Raw genomic sequence first — 26,314 nt, 5'->3', positions numbered from 1 at the left:
GGCGGCGCCTTTCACAGATCAGATCTTTCATTTCATCGTCCCGGCGTTGGCAGATGCACAGACCGTCTTCCCTTACGAGCCCTTCCTGCGGTCACTGTTGTTGGCAGAGCGGAGGTGCTCAGAGAAGAGCGGTGGAGCACCGTGGCTTTTCTATTTTGTTTTAACTGTTGGTGAAAATTATTTGGGTATGAAATACAAAACACATTTTACCTGAACTCACGTGTAGCTTGGATTAGCAGATCAGTCATAAGCTCACGCAAGGGTGTGTGTCACATAAAGATAGTTTCTGGGGTAGGCATCTCTTGGAAGAGGGTATTTGCTGAAGGACTGTGGTCTGGACAGTGTCCCTGAGTAAAGTTTCCAGATGCAGCAAAAAGTCTGTTTTAGATACATGTTTAAAAGGCCACACAGATTACAAGAGATAGCAGTTAAATGGGAGAACTCTTCTGTGAGAGTTTCTGTCCCCCCACTTGGTGTTGCGCTTCCAGTGTGCCTGTTCTAGAATGATAGCATCTTTCTTTAGTATATTTTAATACAACATATATATGGACATGAAGTGTTAGGATAAAGAGATACAAGAGAGAACAAACTTTTTCTTACTCTCACATTCAACGTGGCATACTTCTGTGACCAGGTATGTGGGGGTTTTCTCCACACAATGAACATTTGCCAAGTGGATACCAACTAGATATCTTATAATTCAAGTCAGCTCTGATGCTGTCCACCTGGACATGGGCTCAGATGGCCAATTGCATGCATTAACAGAAGGTCGTCACGTGTATTTCTGACCAACTAGCAAAAGTCGAGGTTCCTGCAACCTGTATTTGGGTTGGATAATTTACTAGGACAGCTCACAGAACTCAGGGAAACACTTTACTTATAATTGCCAGTCTATTGTAATGGATCTTATAAGGAACAGGTGAACAGCAAGAGGACAAAATGCACAGGGCAGTGTTCTTGGGAAGGGGCCTGGGTGGAGCTTGGCACCCTCTGGGCACGCCACCTTCCCAGCCCTCCACGTGTTCAGCAGTCCACAAAGTGGTTGAGTCTTGTTCAAGAGTTTTACAGAGCTTAGTCCCCAGTCCCCCCAGCCCTGGGAGGTTGGTGCGTGGGGCTGAAAGTTGCAGTCCTCTCTCACTTGGTCTTTCTGGCAACCAGCCCCATCCCGAGGCCATCTAGGGGGCCTCGCCTAAGTCACTACTGGAGCAGACGCTCAGGTACGATCAAAACTGGCTGGCTGGGAATAAGAAAAGACATTCCTTTCTTTTAGGAAATTCCAAGAAATTCTAAAAATGCTCTGTGGCATAAACAGGCACAAAGACCAAATGCATTTCATACTGTACGGCAGTAAGTTCTTTGGATATGAGGCAAAAATGATGCCCAGGTTTTCCATTTTAACTAAACTGTGTCTAAACTGATTGTTGTACGAAGGGGCGCTGTCTGAGGAAGGCCTGCTGGTGTATTTGCGAGTGCTGCAGACCTTCCTTCCTCAGCTGCCAGTGTCGCCGGCCAACGCCAGCTGTCAGGACTCTGCCAGCGACTCTGAGGAGGAGAGCGAGGAAGCCGGGAAGCCCACGAGCCACGTAAGCGCTGTGTGCCCTGTCCCTGAGGCTGCTCTCCGGGCAGCTCCGTCTGCCTGGGAAGGCTGGTCTGGCCCTCTGCCCACCCTTACCTTTAATTACACGCGTAAGACCTCAACGCAGCATGTAAAGCATTCAGCCTTGGCCGCCACCCCCACCATGCTCTTTCCCAGTGATTGTGGATACCTTCTTCCACACCTCTGTCGGCTCACCTGTGGAAGTATGTGTGGAGATACAGAGTTTTGTGTTTATTTTTATGCAAAACTGAGTCATAATGCAGATTAATTTCATTATTACTCAGGAAGTATTTCCTAGAAGTGAAATTATTGGGTCAAAGGGTTAAGTTCCTCCTCACCCTATCTTGTGAACACTGACACAGAGTAATGTTTTCTCTTAATTTTTGCTAATTTTATAGAGGATAAATACTATGATTAATTTTTAAGTTATTTTTAAGTACACTGCCACATATTATCTTTTTTTTTTTTTTTTTTTTTTGAGATAAAGTCTTGCTCTGTTTTGTGGGCTGGAGTGCACTGGCAGAATCATAGCTCACTGCAGGCTCAAACTACTGGGCTGAAGCAAGCATCCTGCCTCAGCCTCCCCAGTAGCTGGGACTACAGGTGCACACTACCTTGCCTGGCTAATTTTTGTATTTTTTGTAGAGATGGGGTCTCCCTGTTACTCAGGCTGGTTTTGAAATCTTGACCACAAGCAGTCCTCTGCCTCAGCCTCCAAAAGTGCTAGGATTACAGATGTGAGCCCCCGTGTCTGGCCTGTTATCTTTAAGTTCCCCTTCTCCCTTTTCTTTCTTCTTATTAAGAGTTTACTATGTATTTTCAAGGTATAAAAAGCTTTAAAATTCTATATTCACATACTTAATTTGTTTGTTTTACTCAAGGGATATATCTGCCACTGATTATTTTTCCTCGCAATCACTGGAAATAGCTTTAGGTATAGCTATAATAGGTTGTCAGATATTCTTAAGGAATTTTGTATTGATTAATAGTAAAAATAATTAATACTTAGTCTAATACTAAGTAAATTTTCATAGTATGTTTAAGTGAAAGGGGGTATTAGTACGATACCTTCTGGATACAAACAGCTTTGTTAGCATAGAATAAAAACAGTTATAAGAAAAGGAAAAACATTACTGCCAAAGTTTATGGCTAGGGAGTAGGGTTGATTACGGATGGGTGTAACTGAATTCTTTGTGAATGCTGAAACTGTTCCATCTGCTAAAATTCAAAAGTGTACACCAAAAAGTATGAATTTTGTTGTGTGGTCAGAAAAAGCATGGGGTTCTGTAGATAGAATGTAGATAAAATTTTTGTTTTTAGAAGAAAGTTAATTTTTTCTTTTCCTTTTCTTTCCTTCTTCTTCTTTTTTTTTTTTTTTTTTAAGAGACAAAGTCTTACTGTTACCCAGGCTGGAGTGCAGTTGTGCAATCATAGCTCACTGCAGGCTCAAACTCCTGGGCTCAAGTGATCCTCCTGCTTCAGCCTCCTGAGTAGCAGGGACTAAAGGTTTGCACAACCATGCCTGGTTTTTAAATTTTTTGTAGAGATGGAAGTCTTGCTCTTGCTCAGGCTGGTCTCAAACTTCTAGCCTCAAGCCATCTTCCTGCGTTGGCCTCCCAAAGTGCTGGGATTACAGGTATGAGCCACCATGCCTGGCCCTATGAAAATCCAATTTTTTTTTTCTTTGAGACAGAATCTCACTCTGTTGCCCTGGATAGACTGTATTGGCATCATCATAGCTCACTGCAACCTCAAACTCCTGGGCTCAAGTGATTCTCCTGCCTCAGCCTCCTGAGTAGCAGTTGGCACTACAGTGCATGCCACAATGCCTGGCTAATTTTTCTGTGTTTAGTAGTTTAGAGACGGGGTCTCACTCTTGCTCCAGCTGGTCTCAAACTCCTGAGCTCAAGCAGTCCTCCCACCTTGGCCTCTCAGAGTGCTAAGGTTTAAAGCACGAGCCACCATGCCTATCCTGGAGACCCAATTTTTTAATATTTAATTATGTTCCAGAGAATCTGTAAAATTAAGAAATTCTTTTATATACAATATATTTCATACTCATGTGATGATGAGGCCATTGAGTGTTAGCTAGAGAGATGACAGAAAGTCCTTCCTCAATGTGCAAGTACAGACATGAAAACAGAATATGAAGACTTGTGAAACAAAAAAGAATGCACAGGTTCTCTTGCTATGGTTACACTTATTTAAAAAATGGGATCAATTTATTGATTCTGTTTTTATTATTTACATCTATAGAAAATGTCACTTTGTTTTCTTCTTTTTTTAATGCGTAAGAGTTTCAAGGTCTGTTTGAAACTCTGTTTTAATGTTTCTTTTTTATTTATTCTTTTTTCCTATGTCTTGGGTATCCTTCCTTTTGTTCATGTTTGAAATGAGAACTAATGACCCCATTGTGAGCCAGATACTCCTAGGTTTGACTCCAAATCATTCTTTATTTCTGGGCTAGGTCTTTTATGTCTATGTTTGTATATTACCTTTTCTGTCCTATAATACTTAATTATGTAGAACCTTATATGAGATTTTTCCAGAGCCAACATTCATCCTTTATAAACCCTTTTGTCCTATATGTTTCTATATAATCTATTCACTCAGCATTTATGTATACCTTAATTTAAAATTGTACACTATAAAAATAGTAGTACTAGTGTAGTACTCTCTTATTCTAACACAACCTTGTATTAAGTGCATCTTAAAGACTCAGATGTGACACATGGACTTTATTACTTTTATCTCTAAAAGAGTGTTTTATTTGGTACATCAAATTACATAAATATGTTCATCCATGTTTCCAAACAGTATAGTCAGCAATATGCAATGTCATGTATATTCATATTTTTATATATGTTCACATATATACTTATATACATATATATAGGTATATATCTTTGGTTAGTACCCCAAATGAGTAATCTGTATAGCTTATCTTAGGTTTTATTCAGTGGATATGATCTTCTGGAGAAACTGAGATGCAAAATTTTAGATTTATTATGTATATCCTTTGATTCTTTTAAAAAATTCTGTAATATTCCCATTTTGCTTAAACTGTGTTCTCTTAATAATTTAAGATGGAAATGCCATTAGGTGATAATACAGTTTCACTATATATGCTACCTTAGTCTAGCTCACTCCAAAAAATAAGAAATGGTTTTTTTGAAATGTCAATACTGAAAATATTGTCATATCAGTAGGCAGAGACTGAGTATTCAGCTTCTGCACAGAACTGATGCCTGGTGGCTGTGGATCCGTAGGGGTGTCACAGTACCTCAACAGGTGCGTTAGTAGAGGTGTTGATGAGATCATTGCAATGTGGATAATTTTTGATAATGCATGTCTTGTATTTTCACTTGAAGAAAAATGTGGTTCTGTATGTTTGTGGAGAGGAGGCAAATTCATGTAGAACATTAACTTAGGCTAATTTTTCTGCTGTGTTTTAGGAGGACGGTAGACTATCAATACCATATGCAACAGAGGAATGTCTGAAAAAGTTGGATACCAAACAGCAGACCAACACCCTGTTGAACCTGGTGTGGAGGGATTCCGCCAGCGAGGACGTCTTCACCGTGATGGCCTGCACCTGTCACACACTCATGGTGCAGCATCGCATGATGGTGCCCAAAGTCAGGCAAGTCTGCCTGAGGGGTGACAGTACCCAACAGCGATGTAGGCTTGCCTCCCTGCGATTTTCTGTGGTCTTCATTTGGACCAGTTTTATCTGCTGTTTTCTGATAGAACACGATATAGAGTATTCTCTCTAAGCATTTCATAGAAAGTGAAAGTTTATTTTTTCTTTTCTAAACCAACTAATACTGTTTGAGGCCTTTTCCTGGGCCATGAGGCTTTGAAGTACTTTGTATGTCATGTGTCAGCAAATCAGATTGGCTTTTGTTTGTGCCCTATCTTAGGAGTGAGAGCATGGTCACCAAAAGGTTGGACTCACACCTGCGTTAGAGAACCAATATATTGCATATCTTTTAGGCTTTATTTCATAGTACCTTTTAATTGGATTATCTTTGACAACTTATTCTTATAAGTAAGTTTTTGTTCTTCAAAAATTTGAAATAAATTTTTGGTTGGGACAAAACAAAACATACATTTAAAATGTGGCTAATTTGATCTTAGGTTAATGACAGTAATCTCAAACTATTTTCTTTCCCTCCATTTTGAGTAATACTTTAGTAGTTTCTTGAGGATTAAATAGAAAAAGATTTAACTGGATGGAGTGCAAAATACATGTGTTCCACAGGACCCAAGGGACTGATGTGGCCCTGGCAACTGCGGAAAGGAGCTGTCAGTCAGTCTCAGGTGCCATGCTGATTCAGATCACCCTGCAGAAGTCTCTTTTCTTACAAAATGCCATTCCACAGCATGAGAAGAAGGATTTCTGTAGGTAAGGAAGGCATTCTTTGAAATGAACTGTAAGTGAGGAAGGCATCACCGGTGGCTGGAATTGCTCTGTAAACACTAACACAACCAACTAACGAGGTGCTGTCTTGGCTCACTGGTGTTTATTACTGTTGGAGGAAGTGAGGCATCAGTGAAATTGTGATTCCTCAATTAAGTAATTAGCTCTTTGCAGGCTAATTGCATTAGAGCAGGATGTGAGATCTGAGGATCCTAGCAGCTGAACCAGGACACTAGCTTTTATTGGAGCACAAGGGTCCATTGCTTTGGGTAGTGATTACTGGATTTAAATGCCTCTCTGCCCTGGTCTGAGGTTTACTAGTGAACCGCTCCCAAAAGGTGTTCAATAGGTAAAGGAGCTTTCTGTGTAGGCTTGATTTTATGAGTATAGCACCTATTTCCTCCAAGAAACTACTCTAGGAATTTTATTTATGATTTATATGTATTAGGTTTTAAGTATTTAGAAAGAACTTTACTATTTTAGACTTTATACTTTGAATTTGGATTTTTATAAAGTATTTAAAAGATGATTAGTATATTCCCAGGCTGGTAACTCATTCTTGACTCTTCACTGGTTAATATTAGTCCCTCTAATTTTCAGAGTTGGGATTTGCAATTTTAATTTGCTTGATATTGATTGTCAGCCTATATAAAGGAATATAAAGGTTTTGCTCTTGCTCAGGATGGTCTTAAACTCCTGAGCTCAAGCAGTCCTCCTGCCTCAGCCTCTCAGAGTTCAAGGATTACAGGTGTGAGCCACTGTGCCTGGCCAGGATAATACATTTTTAATGAAGAACTCAGTTTCTTTATGGAAAAGAAATAAAACAAGCAACTATTATCTTCTATGATAATATTCTTCCATGTTGAAGGTTCGTGGCTTTCATGGCTTTTTCTTATGATTTGCATACCCTTCTTAGCACATAAAACTCCACAAAGGCAAGAAAAAATGTTAGTGCTCTTTATTTATGTATTAGGCATATGCTAAACATCTTAAGTATCTCAGAGATGAGGCGTGTATTATTATTTTTGAATGTAGCTCTATGCTGTTCACAATGGTATAGTCTTTTTTGAAGTGAATTTTAAGTGGAAATTTGCTTGAGCACTAATGATGGGGAGACAGCATGCTTAATAACATGGTCTCCTTTAACTTACTGTGTTGCTGCTATTAAATATTTTTTTCCTTATTCCAATAAGATTTTTTTTCTTAATTTTCAATGTAATTTTGAGACTCACTGAGCGAAGCTTTTCTGTGGAATTAAAATAGTGTTGTCACAATTTCATGATTGTCATGGCATGTTCTTGTGACAGATGTCACACAGACTTTCATAAAATCATAATACTTTTGAGCTGGGAAAGACCTTAAAATTGATGTAGCCCAACCTCTTCATTTTCTGACACAAACAAATTACTTTTACCCTGCATGACATGGGAGTGTGGCTGCAAACTGATCTAATAGATTCTTTCTAGCCTAAGATTTCATGATTCTAGGTAATTTCGCATGCTCTTTTGTGCTTTTACTAATTTTTTCAGTGATTGTGCCTTTAGTTGCCATCGGGACATCTCAGAATGTACAACACTAAAATAAGAATGGAGTTCTTTTTAAAAACCAGACTCCATAGTTCATATTTTTCCCTCAGAAAATGCTAATACAGAACAATGCATCCGGAGTTTTGGATTAAATATAGGAAATTACTCAATCAAATTTGAGATTTTGTACTGAAATGTGCCTTACTTCTCTAGGCCTATTACTTCTCTTCTGCTGTGGTCATTTAAATGAACATACTTGCAAAATTCAGTCTATTAAAGTATACTCAATACAGTGCAGTATCTGCAGTAAATAAATTCACAGAGTTGTGGGTACACACGACATAGTGTTTTATTTAGTCAGATGATCAAGTTACTGTTAGTGCCCTTTCTCCTGACAGGAAAGAGAAGTTCCTGTGAAGACCCTGGGGGCCAGGTCCTCTAGGGCTGGTGCTGCCTTGTGGGGTAAAGAGTCCACTGTGACTCGGGAGCTTTGCTCTGCCACCAGCAGCTTTCCACTTGGGGCCCCATGTGATATGCCTGCTGTCCTTGTAACATACAGCAGTGGGACCAGATGATGTCTGAGGCCTCCTAAGACTTGAAAATGCAGAGATTCTGTGTTAAATTTAGCTTCCCACAAAAAGGATATGAGACTGGATATGTTGGTATTTAAAAGTATGGAATTCTGCTCTTTTAATGTCTTTTTGAGTTTTTCATTCCAAGATTATTTTTTTCTTTTCTTTTTGAGATAGAGTCTCATTCTATCCCCGGGACTGGAGTGCTGTGGCATCATCATAGCTCACTGCAACCTCCAACTGACATTGCCAGAAGGTTTTAAAGGTTAACGAGATCACACTGTGGGCACCGTTCTGCAACTTCCTTTTCATTGCAAATAATAGGTCTTAGGAGTCCTTTCATGTCCGTGTGTATTGATCCATGTCATTGTTTTGTTCCGCACCGTGATCTGTGGTATGCATGTGTGTGTACATGTCACAAGTATGTGTGCATACAGGGAAATCATGTCCATAGAGTATCATGCACGTGCACCCACGTTGCACTGTGCATGTGTCCCCATTTCTTTAAACTGGTGCCTGTGGTAGCTGATGTGTGCGCCACTGTGGTGTGCAGAGCGGGCCTCCATTCTCCACCCCCCTCCCTTTTTTTTTTTTTCAGACACTCTCCCTCTCTTGCCTGGGCTAGAGTGCCCTGGAGCCAGCCTAGCTCACAGCAACCTCAAACTCCTGTGCTCAAGCAATCCTCCTGCCTCAGCCTCTTGGTTAGCTGGGACTACAGGCATGCGCCACCATACCCAGCTAATTTTTTCTATATATTTTTAGTTGTCCAGCTAATTTCTTTCTATCTTTTGTTTTTTTTTTTTTTAGTAGAGACGGGGTCTCGCTCTTGCTCAGGCTGGTCTCGAACTCCTGAGCTCAAACAATCCTCCCTCCTCGGCCTCCCAGAGTGCTAGGATTACAGGCGTGAGCCACCGCGCCTGACCGGATTACTTCTAATTATCATTAGTTTGTTTTTTAAAAAATTAAATCCCACGAATTTCAATTGACTTTTAATTCATGCAGCAGTTTTCCTAAGTTTTCAACAAAGGAGTTTAAAAAAAAAATGAATAGTAGGTTGGAATGGATAAAAATGTAATTTTTACAGTTTTAATTCACAGGACTGAATCAGTTAGATTTAACCTATATTATTAGTCCATCATTTTAAGAAAACAAAAGCACATTTATACTCTCATCAGTTAGCATGCCTTTCTAAAACCATCTTAGATCCTTTATGACTGATCACATATATATATTTTAATGCTAACTAATATTTCTGAAGCCTCAGAGCCCTGAGGTATTTGCCTTTTCACTTGCGAGAGGATACTGGGATTGAGAGTTATTTTAGATTTTATACTACTCACACTTCATCATAAAAGATTTTTAAAAATTTATTTCACGGTTTTTCTCCAAATAGTGTCACTAATGTCCTCAGTGGAACTTCAAATTTACTATGTCTGTAACCTGTCAGGGACTGGGCTGCGGAGCTCTGACCCCCGCCCTCCCACCAAAATTGTCTTCCGTGAAACCCGGTCCCTGGTGCTGGGCACCACTGCCTTATGTAATGCAGACATTTTAAGGATAGTATCAATGCATAAAAGCTTTAACACTGAGTTATAAAAAGAAAATTCAAATAAGCCAAGTATCCCATTCTACTGACCTAATGTGAGAATTTATCATTCTTTTAATAGGAATAATTTAGTAAGATTTACTTTTTGTTTTTTGTTTTTTCGAGGCAGGTCCTCACTCTGCTGACCAGGCTGGAGTGCAGTTGCCCAATCATAACTCACCGCAGCCTCGAACTCCTGGGCTCAGGTGATCCTCCCTCCTGCCTCAGCCTCCCAAAGTGCTGGGATTAACAGGCATGAGCCACCACACCCGGAGAATAGTAAGATTTGCTCTTTAATAAGACAGGCATTTGCGGTATTATCTTTCCTATCCACTCAGAGTGATCGCGAGGTTATAAGACCCCTTCCTACTCAGTTATGGATGGCTTCACTGCAGATGCAAATCTTGGATTAAAGTATTGTACTCGAGACAATTTCTAAAAGCATACATTGATTTTCTTCATTTCCAAGCAAAAGAAAATAATACGTTTCCAAATTTTCGAAGTCGGCAGGGCCAAGGACAGATGTTGGAGTCTGTGACTCTCGTGGGCGCCCCGCACCTGTGCACGATGCTTCTGTTACATATTGTGATGCTGGGGTAAGCTCTAAAAAGCGTGCTGGCTTGTACGTACTTCAGGTAATAAGGCTACGCCACAGTTCTTATCCCACCTACTACTTACCATTTTGAATCACGTAGTGCAAAGTTTGTGCAATTACTGACACCACATAATTGGCATCTTGTAAAACAGGCATGTAAGTATTCTCAGATGAAAATACCTCAAGCATTCTCATCGGAAGTGCAACATTCAAACTGTCATCATTACAGTTTTGCAGCAACCTGTAAAAAGGGGGGGGGGAAGCATTCCCTCAATTACTGTGTGGCGTAGGTCACCAGGTTTCCCCAAATTACTCTCAGGCACAATGGTAAGTACCCAACTCTGATCTAGCACTAGACCATCTCTGAAAATAGACATATCTCAAAGACAGGGCAGTGATCAAACACTCCGTCAACCAGTTTGCAAGAGTCCTTATGATGTGCCGTGCTGGCACTAGGCTTACAGACATGAGAAATGGACACAAAGAATCAGATTACAAACAGCGTGAAGAAGTATAAACCACAGATTGTACCGAGAGAAACTACATCTAATTAAACTGAGGGAGAAATTTCTTAAGAAGTGAACATCATCTCCTTCAAAGATGACTTCAGGCCTTTCCATGCCTGCAGCATCCTCCACACAGGACGGACAGGGATAGATGCCTGGTCCTAAGTCATCTGTCATTTTGACTAAAGCCTCCCTTCTGCCTATGAGAAGGATTATAGGCAGAAGGGAAGGCCTAGCTGTCACAAAATTAAAGTCTTATTTAAAAACAGACATGTCTTTTCTTAAAATCAACTCCACAGAGACATATTTGCGCACACTGATCTATACCTACTTGACCTGGGCAGCATGACCAGGACTCAGAGCACAGCAGCCGCTCTCCCCGGCCATCTCCGGTCCACTCCCCCTCCAAGCCACTCAGCCTGTGCACCTGTGCTGTCGTCCCCAGCCCCGTCTGCTGTCAGTGTACAGCAGGGTGCACTTTCTGCTGTTTTTACATGTAAGAAGTTATTACATGGTCTGGGCTCAGTGTCCAGACGCTTTCACTCGGTATCTGAGATTCATCCACACGTGTCTGAAGGCTGGTCCTCTGCACTGCTGAGCAGTGTTCCACTGCACGGAAACACCACCTTTGGCTTATACATTCACGCGCTGACAGGCGTGTGGCTTGTTGCCAGTCTTTTGCTATTACAAAGAAAGCTGTTATGGGCATTCGAGGGCCAGCCTCTGTATGGACTGGGCCTCCTTTCTCTTGGGTAAATTCCTGGGTGTGGAATCACTGGGTCACGTGGCAGCTATGTATTTAACTTTGTAAGACACTACCAAACTTACAACAGCAGTACATGGGAGCCCCATTTGCTCCACACCCTCAACGCTTGGAATGGACAGTTTGTAGAACCTAGCCGTGTGGGCGTGTCCACTGGGTCTGAATTTGTACTTCCCTGATCACTAATGACTGACGAGCATTTTTCAAGGGCTTACTGGCTATTCAGATGTCTCCTTTTCAAGTGTGTCTGCTCCAATCTTTTATCCAGGTTTTTAACCAGGTTGTCAGTCTCTGAACAATATGGACAAACTGCCCTTACCCCATCTGAGGCCCTACCCTATAACCCTGGAGCTACACCCTGTCCTCTCTTGGAAGCGATATTTGTTCTAGTAACTCTTCCTTCGGCATCAAGATTCTCTCTCGTACCGTGTCATCAGCAAACATGCTACTAGTATTTCCAAGTTACAGAGACTCTGCCCACTGCCCTCACCAGCCGTGACTCCACCTCCCTGCTCCCCTCTGCAGCACAGCACCCCGTGACCGACGACCCCGCTCCTGCCACGCTCCAAACCCAACACTGCTCTCTTGGGCCAGCAGTGGCGTTGCTGAGGCAAAGATCAAGAGACTGTAGAATAAGCAAAGAACAAAGAAAAGGGGGGAGGGGTTACTGAAGGTCCTGCGCAGCCCACCCACCGGGTTACACCACCCTGTGTCCACCAAGCTACAGCAGCTCTGTAAAGACACAAGTTAACTTGTAGAAAACCCGTAAGTCATACAAATGTTTCCCATCTTGAGCTATGCAAATTCTTCCTATTCCTGGCAAAAGGCTTTTGTCAAAGAGAGAATGTAAGGCTCAGCATGGTGAGTCCTCATTTAAATGAGCTGCGTGTCTAACTGGGTCCCTCATTAATTAAGAATTAATAAAAAACCTGTGATATGTGTTTCCTTGAGAGTCTGATTTTACCTTTTGGAAAAGTAGTGTCAAGGATCACCAACTCTCTGATTTCATCCTCAGTGCTCTGATCCTACCGGCTGCCCAGCTGGCAGCATCTACGCCAGCCACATCCCCTCTCTCCTTCCCTGTGCCTTCTGTCCCTCCAGGACCTCAGACCCTGTCCTCCTCCTGCCTCCTTGGTCCCTCCTCGCCCCACAGCCTCCTACTGTGCAGAGCTCCTTCAGCGATCCTGCTTTTTCTCTCCCACACCATCCACTCAACACCCTCCGGTGTTACGCACTCCAGACTTAAAACTACTTCATCCTTCCCCTTGCTCACACCAAGCTTGTGTCTATCCTCAACTCTTCCTTATCTGAAACCCCACAGCCAGTGTGTCAGCAAATCCTGTCAACTCTCCAGAAGCTACCAACTCTGTGTCACCCTCTGCCATTAGCTCGGTGCCATGCCGGCCACCACCTCTTCCAGCCGGATTACCGCCATCCCTCGCTGATCCCTGTCTCTGCCCTCCCTCCCTGCAGGCCCTTTTCAACACGCCAGCCGCTTTATGAAAACTTAAAGCGGAGGTGTGGGACTGAGGGGCCGTTCTAGATGAAAGATTTAGGAGACATCAAAGGTAACACGGGGTCAAACAGACTCTCTTAAAAAAAGAAAGAAAGAAAGAAAGAAAAACAGCTATAAAACACATTGTGAAGACAACAGGGGAAATTTGAAAATAAACTGCGCATTAGCCAAAGTGACTACATTGAGCCATTTCTGAGTGAAATGGGTGCTGGTACTGGGACTGTGAAAGCAGAGTGCTGGCCCCTCGTACCAGCTCTTTTTTTTTTTTTTTTTTTGAGACAGAGTCTCACCCTGTTGCCTGAGCTAGAGTGAGTGCCGTGGCATCAGCCTAGCTCACAGCAACCTCAGACTCCTGGGCTTAAGCGATCCTTCTGCCTCAGCCTCCCAAGTAGCTGGGACTACAGGCATGCGCCACCATGCCCGGCTAATTTTTTCTATATGTATTTTTAGTTGCTCAGATAATTTCTTTCTATTTTTAGTAGAGACGGGGTCTCGCTCTTGCTCAGGCTGGTCTCGAACTCCTGAGCTCAAACAATCCACCCGCCTCGGCCTCCCAGAGTGCTAGGATTACAGGCGTGAGCCACCGGCGCCCGGCCCCAGCTAATGTATTCTTAAGCAACTTTATGGGTGTGATAATGGTATTACAGTTTGTAGGAGAGTGTCTTCCTCTTCAGAGAGACATGTGGAAGTATGTGGGGACTGCACTGTCACCACGTTACTTTGCAATGATTCAGCAAAATACTAGCAATGGTCAACAAGGTCGCAGCAAAGAGCACTTAGTATACCATTTTTCTACTCTTTCATATTTGAAATTTTACCAAATGGAAACTTTAAAAGAGACAGAGAAGAAAAAAAAGTCAGGTCATGTCACTCTTTGCTCAAAACTTTCCTTTGGCTTCCCTGCCCTCTCAGCATACAGCTGAAGTCATGAGGGAACGTGCCCACCAGACCTCAAGTATCTGCGCCTTCTCAGCAGCCACACCAGACCGACTCTGCCCCCGGCTGACAACCGCTTGGCCAAGGCCCTCCCTTGTTCCAAGTGGCCACAAGGCCTTTCTGACCAGATGATCACAGAAGAGCCACTCCCCCACCAAATCCACAAAAGGAATTTCCTTCTTTTCATCTCAACACTTAAAACATTTACTTTTTTGTGTAAAAACATTCACACTTCTTTATGTTTATTCTTGGTCTCCCAGACCAGATATAAGCTAGGAGAGCAAGAACCCTCTGACTTCTCACAGCCACACTTCAGTGCTGAGAACCCTGCCCAGCACTTCGTGGGACCCCACAAGCTCTTTCTAACAAACCGAGGACCTGATGAGCCAACACTCACGAAAGAAGAAATCCAAGTAATGCAAATATTGGTGACCTTTCTCAAAATTATCTTTATTTTCAAAATAAATTTACTTAATTTAAGTAGTTAAGTATCTGTTTACCTTTACAAATGTTAGTGTTAAATAACAACGACACAGGGCTGGGACTGCAGGTGTGAGACACTGTTCCTGGCCCAGAGAGGCTACTTACAGGGCTCTCTCTACCTTAAACACGACCACCAAAGAGAATAATTTATCACACTCTCTGTTTTAAAAACTACATAAGACCTTACTGAGACTAAGGGGAAAGGGTGGGAGGGGTCTTCTTTATCAAAAGAATGCCAGATAATAAACACTGAAGCAGCAAGAGAATTACAAGACTCACCATTCCACAAACCACAGCTGATGTTACGAATGATTTAGGCATAGATCATCTACAGATGCTAAAACCCCTGGTGACAGGTTGTATCCACATATGCAAGCACCATCCCATAGACAAAGAAGAAATGTACCTTTACAATAGAGAACTACAGTCGTTTCTATCTTAACCAAATAATCAAACTCAGCATCATTCATAATGGGATATACCTCAGTAGGTGTCTCTTGATGTGACATGACATGACTTTTGCATTACCTCCTACGAAGCAATCTTATTAAAAATGGTTAAATTAAATTGAAGCAAGCCTCTGTATCAGTGGCTCTCAACTGAGGACAATTTTGCTTCTGGGGTGACATCTGGCAGTGTTCGGAGACGTGTCTGGCTAGGAGTGGGGCGAGACCAGCACCTGAGGGGTACAGGTGAGAGGCGCTGATCAGCCTCCTGCCGTGCAGGGTGGCCCCAAGACAGAGCTCTTCCAAGCTGTCAACAGGACAAGATTGAGAAACCCTCCCGTAAACCCAACTCCCAGTATTTCAGAGATGCAGAACACAGAGGAATACATGAAATGAACAGTTCTTAGGATCATCAAAACAGAGATTTTTGAGACAAATGAGGAAATGTGAATATGGAGTGCATATTACGTGATATTAGAGAAATCCTCATTTTCTCAGGTGTGGAACTAGCACTGCAGTCACGTAAGAATGTGCTGTTCCTCGACGTGTGGAGAACCGGGGTGAGTGTCCTGACGTCTGCGACTCACTCTCCAATGCTTCAGAAAACCAGTACGTGTAGAGGAAGAAAGCATATGTGGCAAAATGGTAACTTCTGAATCTATCCAAAGGTATTTTTTCAACTTTCCTAGTATTTGAAATTTTTCAAAATTAAAAATTGGAAAAGAAATGAGAAATTCCATTCGGATACATCATCTATTCAAATTACTTGCTTATATGACTACCTTCAAAAGTTACCTTAGAGAAAGTGTTCACAACCTGCAACCCACGGGCCAAACCAGCCCTCGGTCTGTTTTTATATAGCTGTTGAGTGAAAAGTGGTTTACTGATTTTAAAGGGTTGTAAAAAAAGTGAAAGATTATTTAACAGAGATCCTATGTGGCCTGCAAACCCTAAAATACTTGCTACTCTAGCTGTTTACAAAACGTGTTTGCAAACTCCTGGCTTTATGCCATGAAGGTATACACTATGCTTTCAAAACTAGAAGTTTTTCTATGAAATAAAAGAGCTTAAGAAAGTATGAATTCTTGAGATTTGCGATCATTCTGGTTCTCTCTCACAGGTTCTCTTTTCCCATCTTTACTCCAGGTACGTATTTTGGAACACTCTGTAAGGCCTAGTTCCGACAGCAATCTTAAATACGCTTTATTATAGGTAGCTCCCAGGACATTAACTGCAATTGTGCTGAAGGCTCAGAATCACGTGAAAATTTTACTACCATGCAGACATAAGCAATTTATTAGAGACTGGTGAAGATATTATCTTGGTTTGTTATAGTGAGGTAATATCAGCTCACATCACTTAAATGTGTTCTTTTGTAGACTGAATCCAAGAAGGTTACGGAAGTAATTTATTTTGAGTTCATACGTAAATAATCAGAAAGCCTGATGAAAGGTATATCCCAAAGAAGTGGCTTTCAAACTGCATTTTGGTAGAAACCCTGAGAATGAAATCACTCGAACCTCAGTCCTCTCCTGAATGACCTTCCATTCACTAGGAACCAGGAGATCCCACATTTCACAAGACAATTCCAGGACATCCCTGAAAAGAAAGTATCATCTGGAAGATAGTTATATCTCTGTCTTAGTTTCTAAGTCACACTAGCGAGAATCACCTAGAGGGAAAATAGTCATACACAGAATACTTCAAGGTCTTCAAAAAAATTTGTGGTAAAGCCACTGTCTCAGAAAATGAAAACAAAAGGTGTTCTCCTAGACATTCAAATTGGTGAATACGTTACATACATAAGATGCTGACTAGGACAGAATTTACCTGCAACACAGGCTCATCAACCTCTTGATTTGAAATAGGCATGTAAGTCTCTCTGATCCATCCAACTGCTTGACAAACAGTGCACTGTGTTTAATTAAGTTTTGATACAGCCATATCTGCAACAGCAAAACACACAAAACTCTCAATCCATTAAAATGTAATTGTTTGCTAATTTATATAATATTCCAAATTTCCTTAAGTGGTAATACACACTTAATCAAACCTAATCAAAACTCGATAAGAAGTAACTCTTCGAAGTCAGGTTTTACTTAGCAATATTTACATTTTCTATCTTAATAATAATACATCAGGGCTGGCTGTGGTGGCTCAGGCCTATAATCTTGGCATTTTGAGAGGCCAAGGCAGGAGGACTGCTTGAGGCCAAGAGTTCGAGACCAGCCTGGGCAACATATTGAGACACCATCTCTTAACAAAAAAAAGAGAGAGAGAGAAAGAAAAACTAGCTGGGCGTGGTGGTGCATGCCTGTAGTCCCAGCCACTCAGGAGGCAGAGGCAGGAGGATCAACTGAACTCAGGAGTTTGAAGTTGCAGTGAGCTATGATGACGCCACTGCAATCCAGCCTGGGCAACAAGGTGAGACCCTGTCTCAAAAAAAAAAAGAAGATTCAAAGAAAATCAAGCAACTAATTAGTGAAGCAATTATTAACTCCAGAATAATTACAGATAAATTGTACATGAAAGAAAATATGATCCTAGTATACTATTTGACTTACCAGAATACCTTATTTAAAATAAAAAAAAAAAGGGAGGTGAGGAAGAAATTGCTGTATATGCTTATTTTCACAGAGAGTATCTTAGAAAAACTATCAAAAGTGACATCATGTACGCTCCCACAGTGGGAATTCGGGAACCTGAAGCCTGGGGCAGGAGACATTTTCCCGTATGTGATTAATTTATTGCTCTCACATCTTTGTACCTTTTGATCCACAAGATTAGAATATGCAAGGATAGGGACAGCCTGTTCCAGAAAGAAAGCCAGATTATGTGCTGTTGTATGTTTCTAATTTTTTTTCTCATAAACTTCAAATAGAAAGCCTGGAAAGCACCCGCATTCAAGGCAAGTGCAGAAGGCGCACATTAAACTGCTTTTACTGCTGCCAGGCAGGATGGCTCACACCTATAATCCCAGCACTTTGGGAGGCCAAAGCAGGAGGATCACATGAGGTCAGGAATTCAAGACCAGCCTGGACAACATTGCCAGAGCCTGTCAATACAAAAACTTTTAAAAATTAGCCAGGCATGGTGGTGTGCACCCGTAGTCCCAGCTACTCAGGAGGCTGAGGTGGGAAGATTGCCTGAGCCCAGGAGTTTCAGGGTGCAGTGAGCAATGGTTAGGCCTCTGCAGTCCAGCCTGGGTTATGGAGGGAGACTCCGTCTCTAAAATAAACAAACAAACTGCTTTTACTGCCTCATTAGACTAATTCATAGAAAGTTCTCCCCATGTTTCAGCCTAGCTCAGCTCAGGCAAAAATGCTGGGGTTTAAGGCCACAGATTTGGTAAGCAATAAGGCATTCCTTTCATTCCTTTGTCCTCTGTACTTAGTTCATGTGAGGATCTTTCTAGTATGTGTGATCTGTAGCATGGAAGACTTGCTTTTCACTGCAAGACAATTTGAGATTTTAAATACAGGTAAACAAGTTTCAAAGAATAGATGTATATTTAAGAATAGAAAAGTATATGTGAACTTCTTCATATTTCCTGGGAAAATGGGTAGTAACAAATTACATTTAAAAAAAATTATTCATCTATGCATCTACATTTATTTTCCACCATTAACATACACTATTCCTCATCACTGGTAACAGCAAAAGCCTATAAAATTTGTGATATTTAAAAATGAGAGACCCTATGGTTTACAGACTGCAGATGAACATGATGATGTGGTATTTCCGATGCTTCACGTTGACAGAAGTATGGTGGCTGCTGAGGCTGGCTCAGGGGTATACACGGTAAGTCAGCCAACACAGTCTACTGTTTTTTATATGTGAGATTTCATGAAAAAGCCTATTGAAAATGTGTATCAAATTTTAATAGGTAAAGCACATTACACAAAGGTGACCTATTACCACTGGCTGAGGAATAGTTCACAAAGGCTTAGACACAGTGGAGAGGTTACCTGATTTCTTAATCAGATACGTACCATTTCCACTTAAAAAAAATGAGAATTTGGAAAATATATAAACAAGGACAAGTGAAAATGTAGTTAATACTCACCAAACGTTTTGAGTCTTCATTCTGTCTGTAAAAAAACAGAAGCTGCCTTACCAAAAGGGTGAGGTTGGAACCATTAGCAAGGGGAAAAGTGCCACCAGACTGGGACAGGCCGGCACAGCGATCAAATGCACTTCTTTGGACGGAATACCGAAAGCAAAACAAAAATGTGTTATTTAGATACATAATTCTTACATCTAAATGTATGCTAAATGTTTTTATAGGAGCAGTGGAAACTGACAATGAACATGCTGTTGCTGGAGTTACTGGCAACAGGTTTAAAAGACAGTCTGGCAGGCATGTAACGAAAGACCCAGGTGCCCACTGACAGACTCTCCCGTCACCTCCTTCTGCTCTGACCTTCAGTTGTGGTTTGGTCCATGTCTATATCTTGTTATTTAAAAATTACCTAAAATTTCACTTATTTATAAGTCTTAGTATATTAATGAAATTGTTTATTGTGAAAAATACTATTATCAACATTAACTTTCACTTAGAAGGTATATAAAAATACACACAAAATAAATGCTGACAGTAGCAAGGCCAGATTTAAAATAAACTGTTGCATGCCCTGTGTAATGCTTTCTCGTTTTAAAAACAAACAAACTTACTTGCTCTTTTCTATCTCTATAGCCTCGAATAAATGACTGGATAATTACTGCATTTTTCAGTCTTTGCCTTTCTTCCTGAATGATGAAGGGAGGAGAGAGGGAGCAACGGGTCAGTATCAGTGAAAATGACATTTTGCTAGTAAAGACTTTCTATTAAAAAAAAAAAAGCTATATAATTCATATACCATAAAATTTATTCTTTAAAGTATACCATCCACTGAATATATTTTTGGTATATTCAGAGTTACGCAACCATGACCACTATCTAATTTTAGAACAAGTTCCTTAGCCCCAAACAGAAACCCTACACCCACCAGCAATCATCCTGCATTCCCTGCTCTCACCCCCTGCCCCCAACAACCACTAATCCACTTTGTGTCTCCATGGATTTGCCTGTTCTCAACATTCCACATAATGGAATCATATAACATGCAGCCTTTTGTACTGGGCTTTTTTCACTGAGTGTGATTTTTTTCAAGATCCATCCATGTTACAGCACATGTCAGAACTTTACTCCTTTTTACGGCTGAGAATAATATTCTGTTGTATGGATGGATCACATTATGTTTATCCATTCATCTGCTGATGGACATTTGGGCTGTTTCCACTTTTAGCTGTTACGAATACGGCTGCTAAGAACATTCACACACAAGTTTGTGAACACAGGTTTTCACTTCCCTTGGGTTCATACCTATGAGTGGAATTAACATTTTAAGGAACTGCCACAGTTTTCCAAAATGGTAACACCATTTTACAATCCTACCAGCATGGTGACTTTTTTTTTTAAACTTATAGTTTTAAATACTAAAAGAATACAAACAACACAAACATGCATTTTAAAGATCATTTTCTTGTTTCAAAAGAAAACTCCAATTTCTGTTGACTTGAGACTGTCTTTAACATTTTCAGTGACCTGGCAAAAATATGTATTCTTCATCATCATCATCATCATCATTTTAAACACTGCAGCTACCACTGTTTGAGAGCCTACTATGTGCCAGCCCTGAGAGGCACTTCATATTCAACTGCACAACAATCTTACGGGTGAGCATTACTTCTAATTTAAAGATGCCGAAACTGATATTGCTGTAAAGATTAAGTAATACCCAAAGATGTTCAAGAGTCAGAATTCCAACTCAGGTGTGACACTAAAATCTGTACTCTGCCTTACCACATTACATCGTTTCACGTCTTCTGTGAATGCCGTCTACCAACCTGAGACACATATATACTCACCCACACAATCCTGGGGTTAGAGATCATCATCAGGTCATGGAAGTGTACTTTCTGAGATTGGAATGGTTACAACAAGAAAACCTGTGAGCTTTAATCTAGTTTTGGAATCTATTCACTAAAGTAATGATTCTAAGAGCACTTAATCAAAAGCTCATAGCTTAGGCAACAGCAAGACCCCATCTCTACAAAAAATAAAAAAATTAGCCAGGCATGGTGGGGCACCCCTATAGTCCTAACTACTCAGGAGGCTGAGGCGGGAGGGTTGCTTGAGGGCAGGAGTTCAAGGCTGCAGAGAGCTATGACTGTGCCACTGCACTCCAGCCTGGGCAACATGGGGAGGACCTCCCTGTCTCTTTAAAAGAAAAAAAAAAAATGGAGACCTCAATGGATATATTTAACAATTAGACAATGCCAAAGAGATAGTTTGTAAATTAGAAGTTAGGTCAGAAAAAAATATCCAAACTGATGCACAGATATTTGAAAGGATAAATATCCAGAAAAGCACATATGGACACGTGGGATACAAGGCCAAGGTCAAACATATTTGCAATTTGAGTTCAAGGAGGAGAGGAGGAGAATGAAGTAAAAGCACTATTGGAAGAGACAATGGCTAAGAATTTTCTCAAGGAACAAAGAAAAAAAAAAAAAAGATAAAAAGCACCAACCAACAAATTCCTTTCTTGATGGAATAGTAATTCAACTGACGAAAGTTTACCACCCAGTGGACATTTTGTAATTTCCGGAGACACTTTTGGTTGCCGCAACCAGAGGAGGGAGTGCTATTGGCATCTATGGGCAGAGGCCATGGATGCTGCTAAACAACCTCCAATGTACAGGACAGCCCCCCATAACGAAGAACGCTCTGGTCAAAAATGCCAACAGTGCCACAGTTTGGAAATCCTGCCTACAAGTCTTTTCATTTGCTCTTCCTTTAACCAAGAATGTTCTTCTTCCAGCTTTTGCACAAGCCAGCTTCTTTTTCATCCTTCCAGAATTAGTTCCACTCTAACCTCCTCAGAGAGCCCTTCCCCTAAACACCCTAACGCAGGCCTTCCCAGTTACTATCACGCCACCCTACTGCCTTCGCAGCTCTCATCACCATCCCAGTATCTTGGTCAGTGCTGGTGTTCTGCCAGTGAACAGGACGCTCGTCCATCACATGCTCTATCTGTATGCCCAGCCGGCAGAACAGTACCTGGGACATAACAAGCTCTCCACAAATGTTTGATAAAAGCATGCATGAATCGTTAACATAGCCAACATAAAAACTCTATCTAGAAAAGCAGGATGTAAGATACTACAGCTGCTGACTAATCAACAAAGTAAAATTATTTTAAGAAATCATCACCAGAAAGATATAATGTAAGATAAATAAAACAAGGAATTTCATTCGCTCCTTGCTTTTATCTTCTTCACAAATAGTTAAGATACATGCCTTATCAGTGAGTTTTCTCCTTTTGCTTGGTGAAATATCTACATTATACACTAAGGCTTTCTAGATTTTCTGGAAACTGTATCATAAGCAAGTAAGACAACCAAAAGCCTATATTCCCTCTCCACTGAGGAAACTGCCTTTTTAGTTTGTCTTTTTCTCTACTGGTTCCAGAGTAAAAACTTACTGCAAAATTAAACAAACCCAAAAATGTTTCTAAAGCTAAATACACACACATTATGTCATATACAATAAATATATATGCATATATAAAAAAACTAAGACCAGTGCTTATCTACAGAGTTTTACAAAACTGTTTTTACCTCTCTCTCTCTTCTTTCTTCCTGAGTACGATGTAAAAGAGAAGGCTTTTCTTCTTAAATCCAAAAAGAGAAAAAAAAGGTTACAATTTCAATTTTAAAACACTATCGTACAACAATTACAGAATGTTCTCACCCAAAATGATTCTAAAGATCATCCAATCAAACTATCTTAGTCAGATGAGAAACCAGAGGCACAGGTTAAATGGTCCCCCACTCCAAGGTCATAGATCTAATTAAAGTTAGTATTTCAGTAGTTTTCTAAGAATAAAAATCTGATTCCTTCACATACACAAGTGAGCACAAACAGAAGTGGGGAAATCTGAATAAGACTGGTGCACTGTACTAATGTCAGTGTTCTGGTTGTGATGTCGTACTCCAATTCCACAAAATACTACCCACAGGGGAAACTGGGCAATGTGAACAAGGGACCTCTCTGTTTCGTTCCTAACAGATGCATGCAAGCACGCAATTATCTCAATAGAAACTTCAATGAAAACCCAATTTCTTTGATGAAAAAAATCTTTCACCATAAGTAAAACTAAATTTTGAACAAAATTACTTGGTTTGTAGAAGGAATTAAACGAATGAAAGGGAAAGTTAAAAATTTCAAATAAATAAAAAAATACTTAAAGACTCCTCCCCTCAAAATTATTCCAGTCTGGGCCTCCTGTGGTGGATCATACCTGTAATCTCCGCACTCTGGGAGGCTTAGGCAGGAGGATCACTTGAGGCCAGGAGTTCGAGACCAGCCTGAGCAACAGAGAGATCTGATCTCTAAAAAAACCCCTAAACTGTTCCAGTCTTTAACGTGTGAACATTCTATTTTTTAAAATTTAATCCAAAATAAAATTAAAGGTCCAAGACATTGCACATGAATCACTAGAATAACTAATAAATTTAAATCTCCCAGCAGATATACTCCACCAGAACAGTGTGAGAGAGTAAACCAATTTAAAATTATACACTGATGCGTGAACACACAGTACGCAGAATCAAACTTCTCACCATCAATATGTAAAGCAAAAGAAATAAATCCTCCAGATATTTTCCATTATAGAAAATTTTAAACAAAAAGCCTTTATCTACATGTCCAAAGGCAGAAAAATACTTTGTTTTAAATTTAATTAATAAAACGATTCACCATTATTTACTTAATATCATCCTTTAAATTGACTTTTTTTTTTTTTTTTTTTTTTGAGACAGAGTCTCACTCTGCTGCCCGGGCTAGAGTGAGTGCCGTGGCGTCAGCCTAGCTCACAGCAACCTCAAACTCCTGGGCTCGAGCGATCCTCCTGCCTCAGCCTCCCGAGTAGCTGGGACTACAGGCATGCGCCACCATGCCCGGCTAATTTTTTCTCTCTATGTATGTTTTCAGCTGTCCGTATAATTTCTTTTCTATTTTTAGTAGAGACGGGGTCTCGCTCTTGCTCAGGCTGGTCTCCAACTCCTGAGCTCAAACAATCCGCCCACCTCGGCCTCCCAGAGTGCTAGGATTACAGGCGTGAGCCACCGCACCCGGCCTAAATTGACTTCTTAAACTTTCAATTTTAAACCAATTTTAGGTAAAGAAAAGGTGCAAAAATTGGTATGAGTTCCCTTATCCCTTATGTCTTACCCACTCTTCCCCTATATAAATAGGTACATACGATTATCAACAGGAAATTAACACTGGTACCATGTATCATTTAACTGAACTACGGGCTTAATTAGGAGTTCATCAATTTTCCCACTCACAATCTACATCTGTTTTAGAATCTTATCCAGGACCCCACCCTGCACTTAGTTGCTATTTCTTCTTAATCTTCTCTGATCTATACCAGTTGCTCTGTCTCTGTCTTTCATGTTCTGGACACTGCCCCTCAACCTGGGTTTTCCCAACATTCACTCATAATTAGAGTAGGGTTATGCAATATAGACAGTATTAAACTCTAACCCATAGGATAATACACACATCCATGACTCCATGTCTATATAAGTAATTGAATAAATAAATGAACAAGGGAAAAGAAAAATCTCTTCCTTACAGAATCTAGTTAAAAAAGGCAGAAGGAAAACGGAAAACACAATCACCAAGCACTACAGTAATAAATGCTACAGACAAGAGCTCCTGATGTGTGCTAAAATTAGTGGGCAAGTTTGAGGAGAAACAGGATTTGCCTGGTCTCAAAGCATCTCCCTCAAAATATTTATCCACTACCATGGTAAAGGCAGTAAATTTATGGTGGAAAAACCCTGAAGACACTAACCAAATGATCAGGTAAGCATCTCCAGTAACAAAACATAAGGAAATCATGCACTACTACTTGACAAAATGCACAGGATACAATATAACTACTGCATTAGTCTTGCCAAAAAGCCCCTTTTTAGTTAAAATATTTACTTCAAGGGGAAACCTTCTACCACTACACTAAATGGAAAGACAGTATCATTGTCATAAATAGACGGTATCTCTAAAAAACACGGAACCACATTACATTTTAATTAAATTAAAAGTAAATACTGAATTGCATAAAAATATTATAATTTTATTTGTGAAAAGCCCCATCTGAAACTAGGCTCCTCAAAGCAAAAGGAACTGCTTATAATCACCATAAAGGAATATGAGGTGCTATATTGCTTAATTTAAGAGGAAGATGAGACTTTATTAGACCATTTTATTTTTTATGATGACTTTCTCATTACCAAGAAATTATGACTTTCACGTCACAAGATGTGACAAAGCCCAGAAAACATGAACAACTAAGTCTCAGACAGTTGGTTAAACATTTTTTCAAGTTCCCACTATACTTCTGACAATTTCATTTTTTGCAGTAAATGAGTTTCACAGTAGAAAGATGTGACATGAACTGTGCTATTTGCCAACACACTAGAGTTCACTAACATTTCTTTAAAAAATTACAGTGTTAAAACTGCATTATAAGGAAAATTCGTCCAGAAAGATGTGGGACTATTAGAGTCACCTTCTCAGTGCCTGCAGGATGTGGGCTTCAACTTCCCAAGCAGTTACAGGAACACAGAAGTAAAGCAGGAGACAGACACAAGATGTGCAGACAACACCCCCAGACACACTGGAGAGGCAGCATGCGATCAGGATAAACGGAACAGAGTTCATACACTTCAGCTTTACGGGTTTTGCTAAATTATTTAGACTCGGGACCTCTTCCTCCATGAAACACTAACACCTCTGCCTCAGAGAAGTCAGGATTTACTGAAGGCATACAAGTAACACACCCTGCAGGAGAACAAATACCGAGTACAGAGCATATCTAACTGTGACAAACGAGGAGAGAAACAGAGACATCCTTGAAGGAAAGTGTCCTCTGAAACTCATTGCAACTTTAACCCCTTGCAATGAGACAAAGATGCAAAGATAGCCCTTAATTGCTTAGACTAGGGAATGGATACCTTTTTCCAGAGAACAAAGTGTATCAAAAGCCTTGACACAATGTGCATACTTTGACCAAGCAATTCAGCTTCTGCAATTTATCCTAAAAAAATGATTGTAAATTGTTGGCTATCACACTGTTCACGATAAAACAGAACCTAACTTTCCAAAAATAAAGGATGAACACGTACACATCACACAAAGTTCATATCGTGAACATGTATAGCAGCTTTTTAAAATAAAACAAAATTTTAATGTTAGAAAACAGAACAATTTAGCCCTCAACTTTGAGATAACCTAGAGTACAAATGTCTCA

General features: G+C 40.5%; 2 protein-coding genes across 6 annotated transcripts in view; both read right to left on the bottom strand.

Moving 5' to 3' along the window:
- LOC123629050 (F-box-like/WD repeat-containing protein TBL1X) overlaps nt 1-26,314 on the bottom strand; it is a 1,209,717-nt gene that overhangs the window by 938,376 nt on the left and 245,027 nt on the right. The window lies entirely within an intron of this gene.
- Nucleotides 1,669-26,314, bottom strand: part of LOC123629056 (ubiquitin-protein ligase E3C-like) — a 30,443-nt gene continuing 5,797 nt past the window's right edge. The window contains exons 2-6 of one of the 4 annotated variants that reach the window (XR_006731889.1): nt 22,614-22,666; nt 19,623-19,697; nt 19,015-19,147; nt 16,779-16,894; nt 9,035-10,539 (exon numbers count right to left, since the gene is read on the bottom strand). Coding sequence is in view for 2 of the 4 variants with exons in the window: in XM_045538995.1 (XP_045394951.1) it covers nt 1,716-1,792; nt 10,382-10,539; nt 16,779-16,894; nt 19,015-19,197 (534 nt within the window). In the remaining 2 variants the exon portion in view is untranslated. Of the gene's footprint in view, nt 1,793-9,034; nt 10,540-16,778; nt 17,118-19,014; nt 19,544-19,622; nt 19,698-22,613; nt 22,667-26,314 lie in introns of those variants that run through there. The other 3 variants (XR_006731890.1, XM_045538995.1, XM_045538996.1) reach the window with 3 other exon arrangements.

This window comes from Lemur catta, chromosome Y (genome assembly GCF_020740605.2).
Source record: "Lemur catta isolate mLemCat1 chromosome Y, mLemCat1.pri, whole genome shotgun sequence".
Taxonomy (NCBI): domain Eukaryota; kingdom Metazoa; phylum Chordata; class Mammalia; order Primates; family Lemuridae; genus Lemur; species Lemur catta.
This window is presented reverse-complemented; position numbering and strand designations above follow the sequence as displayed.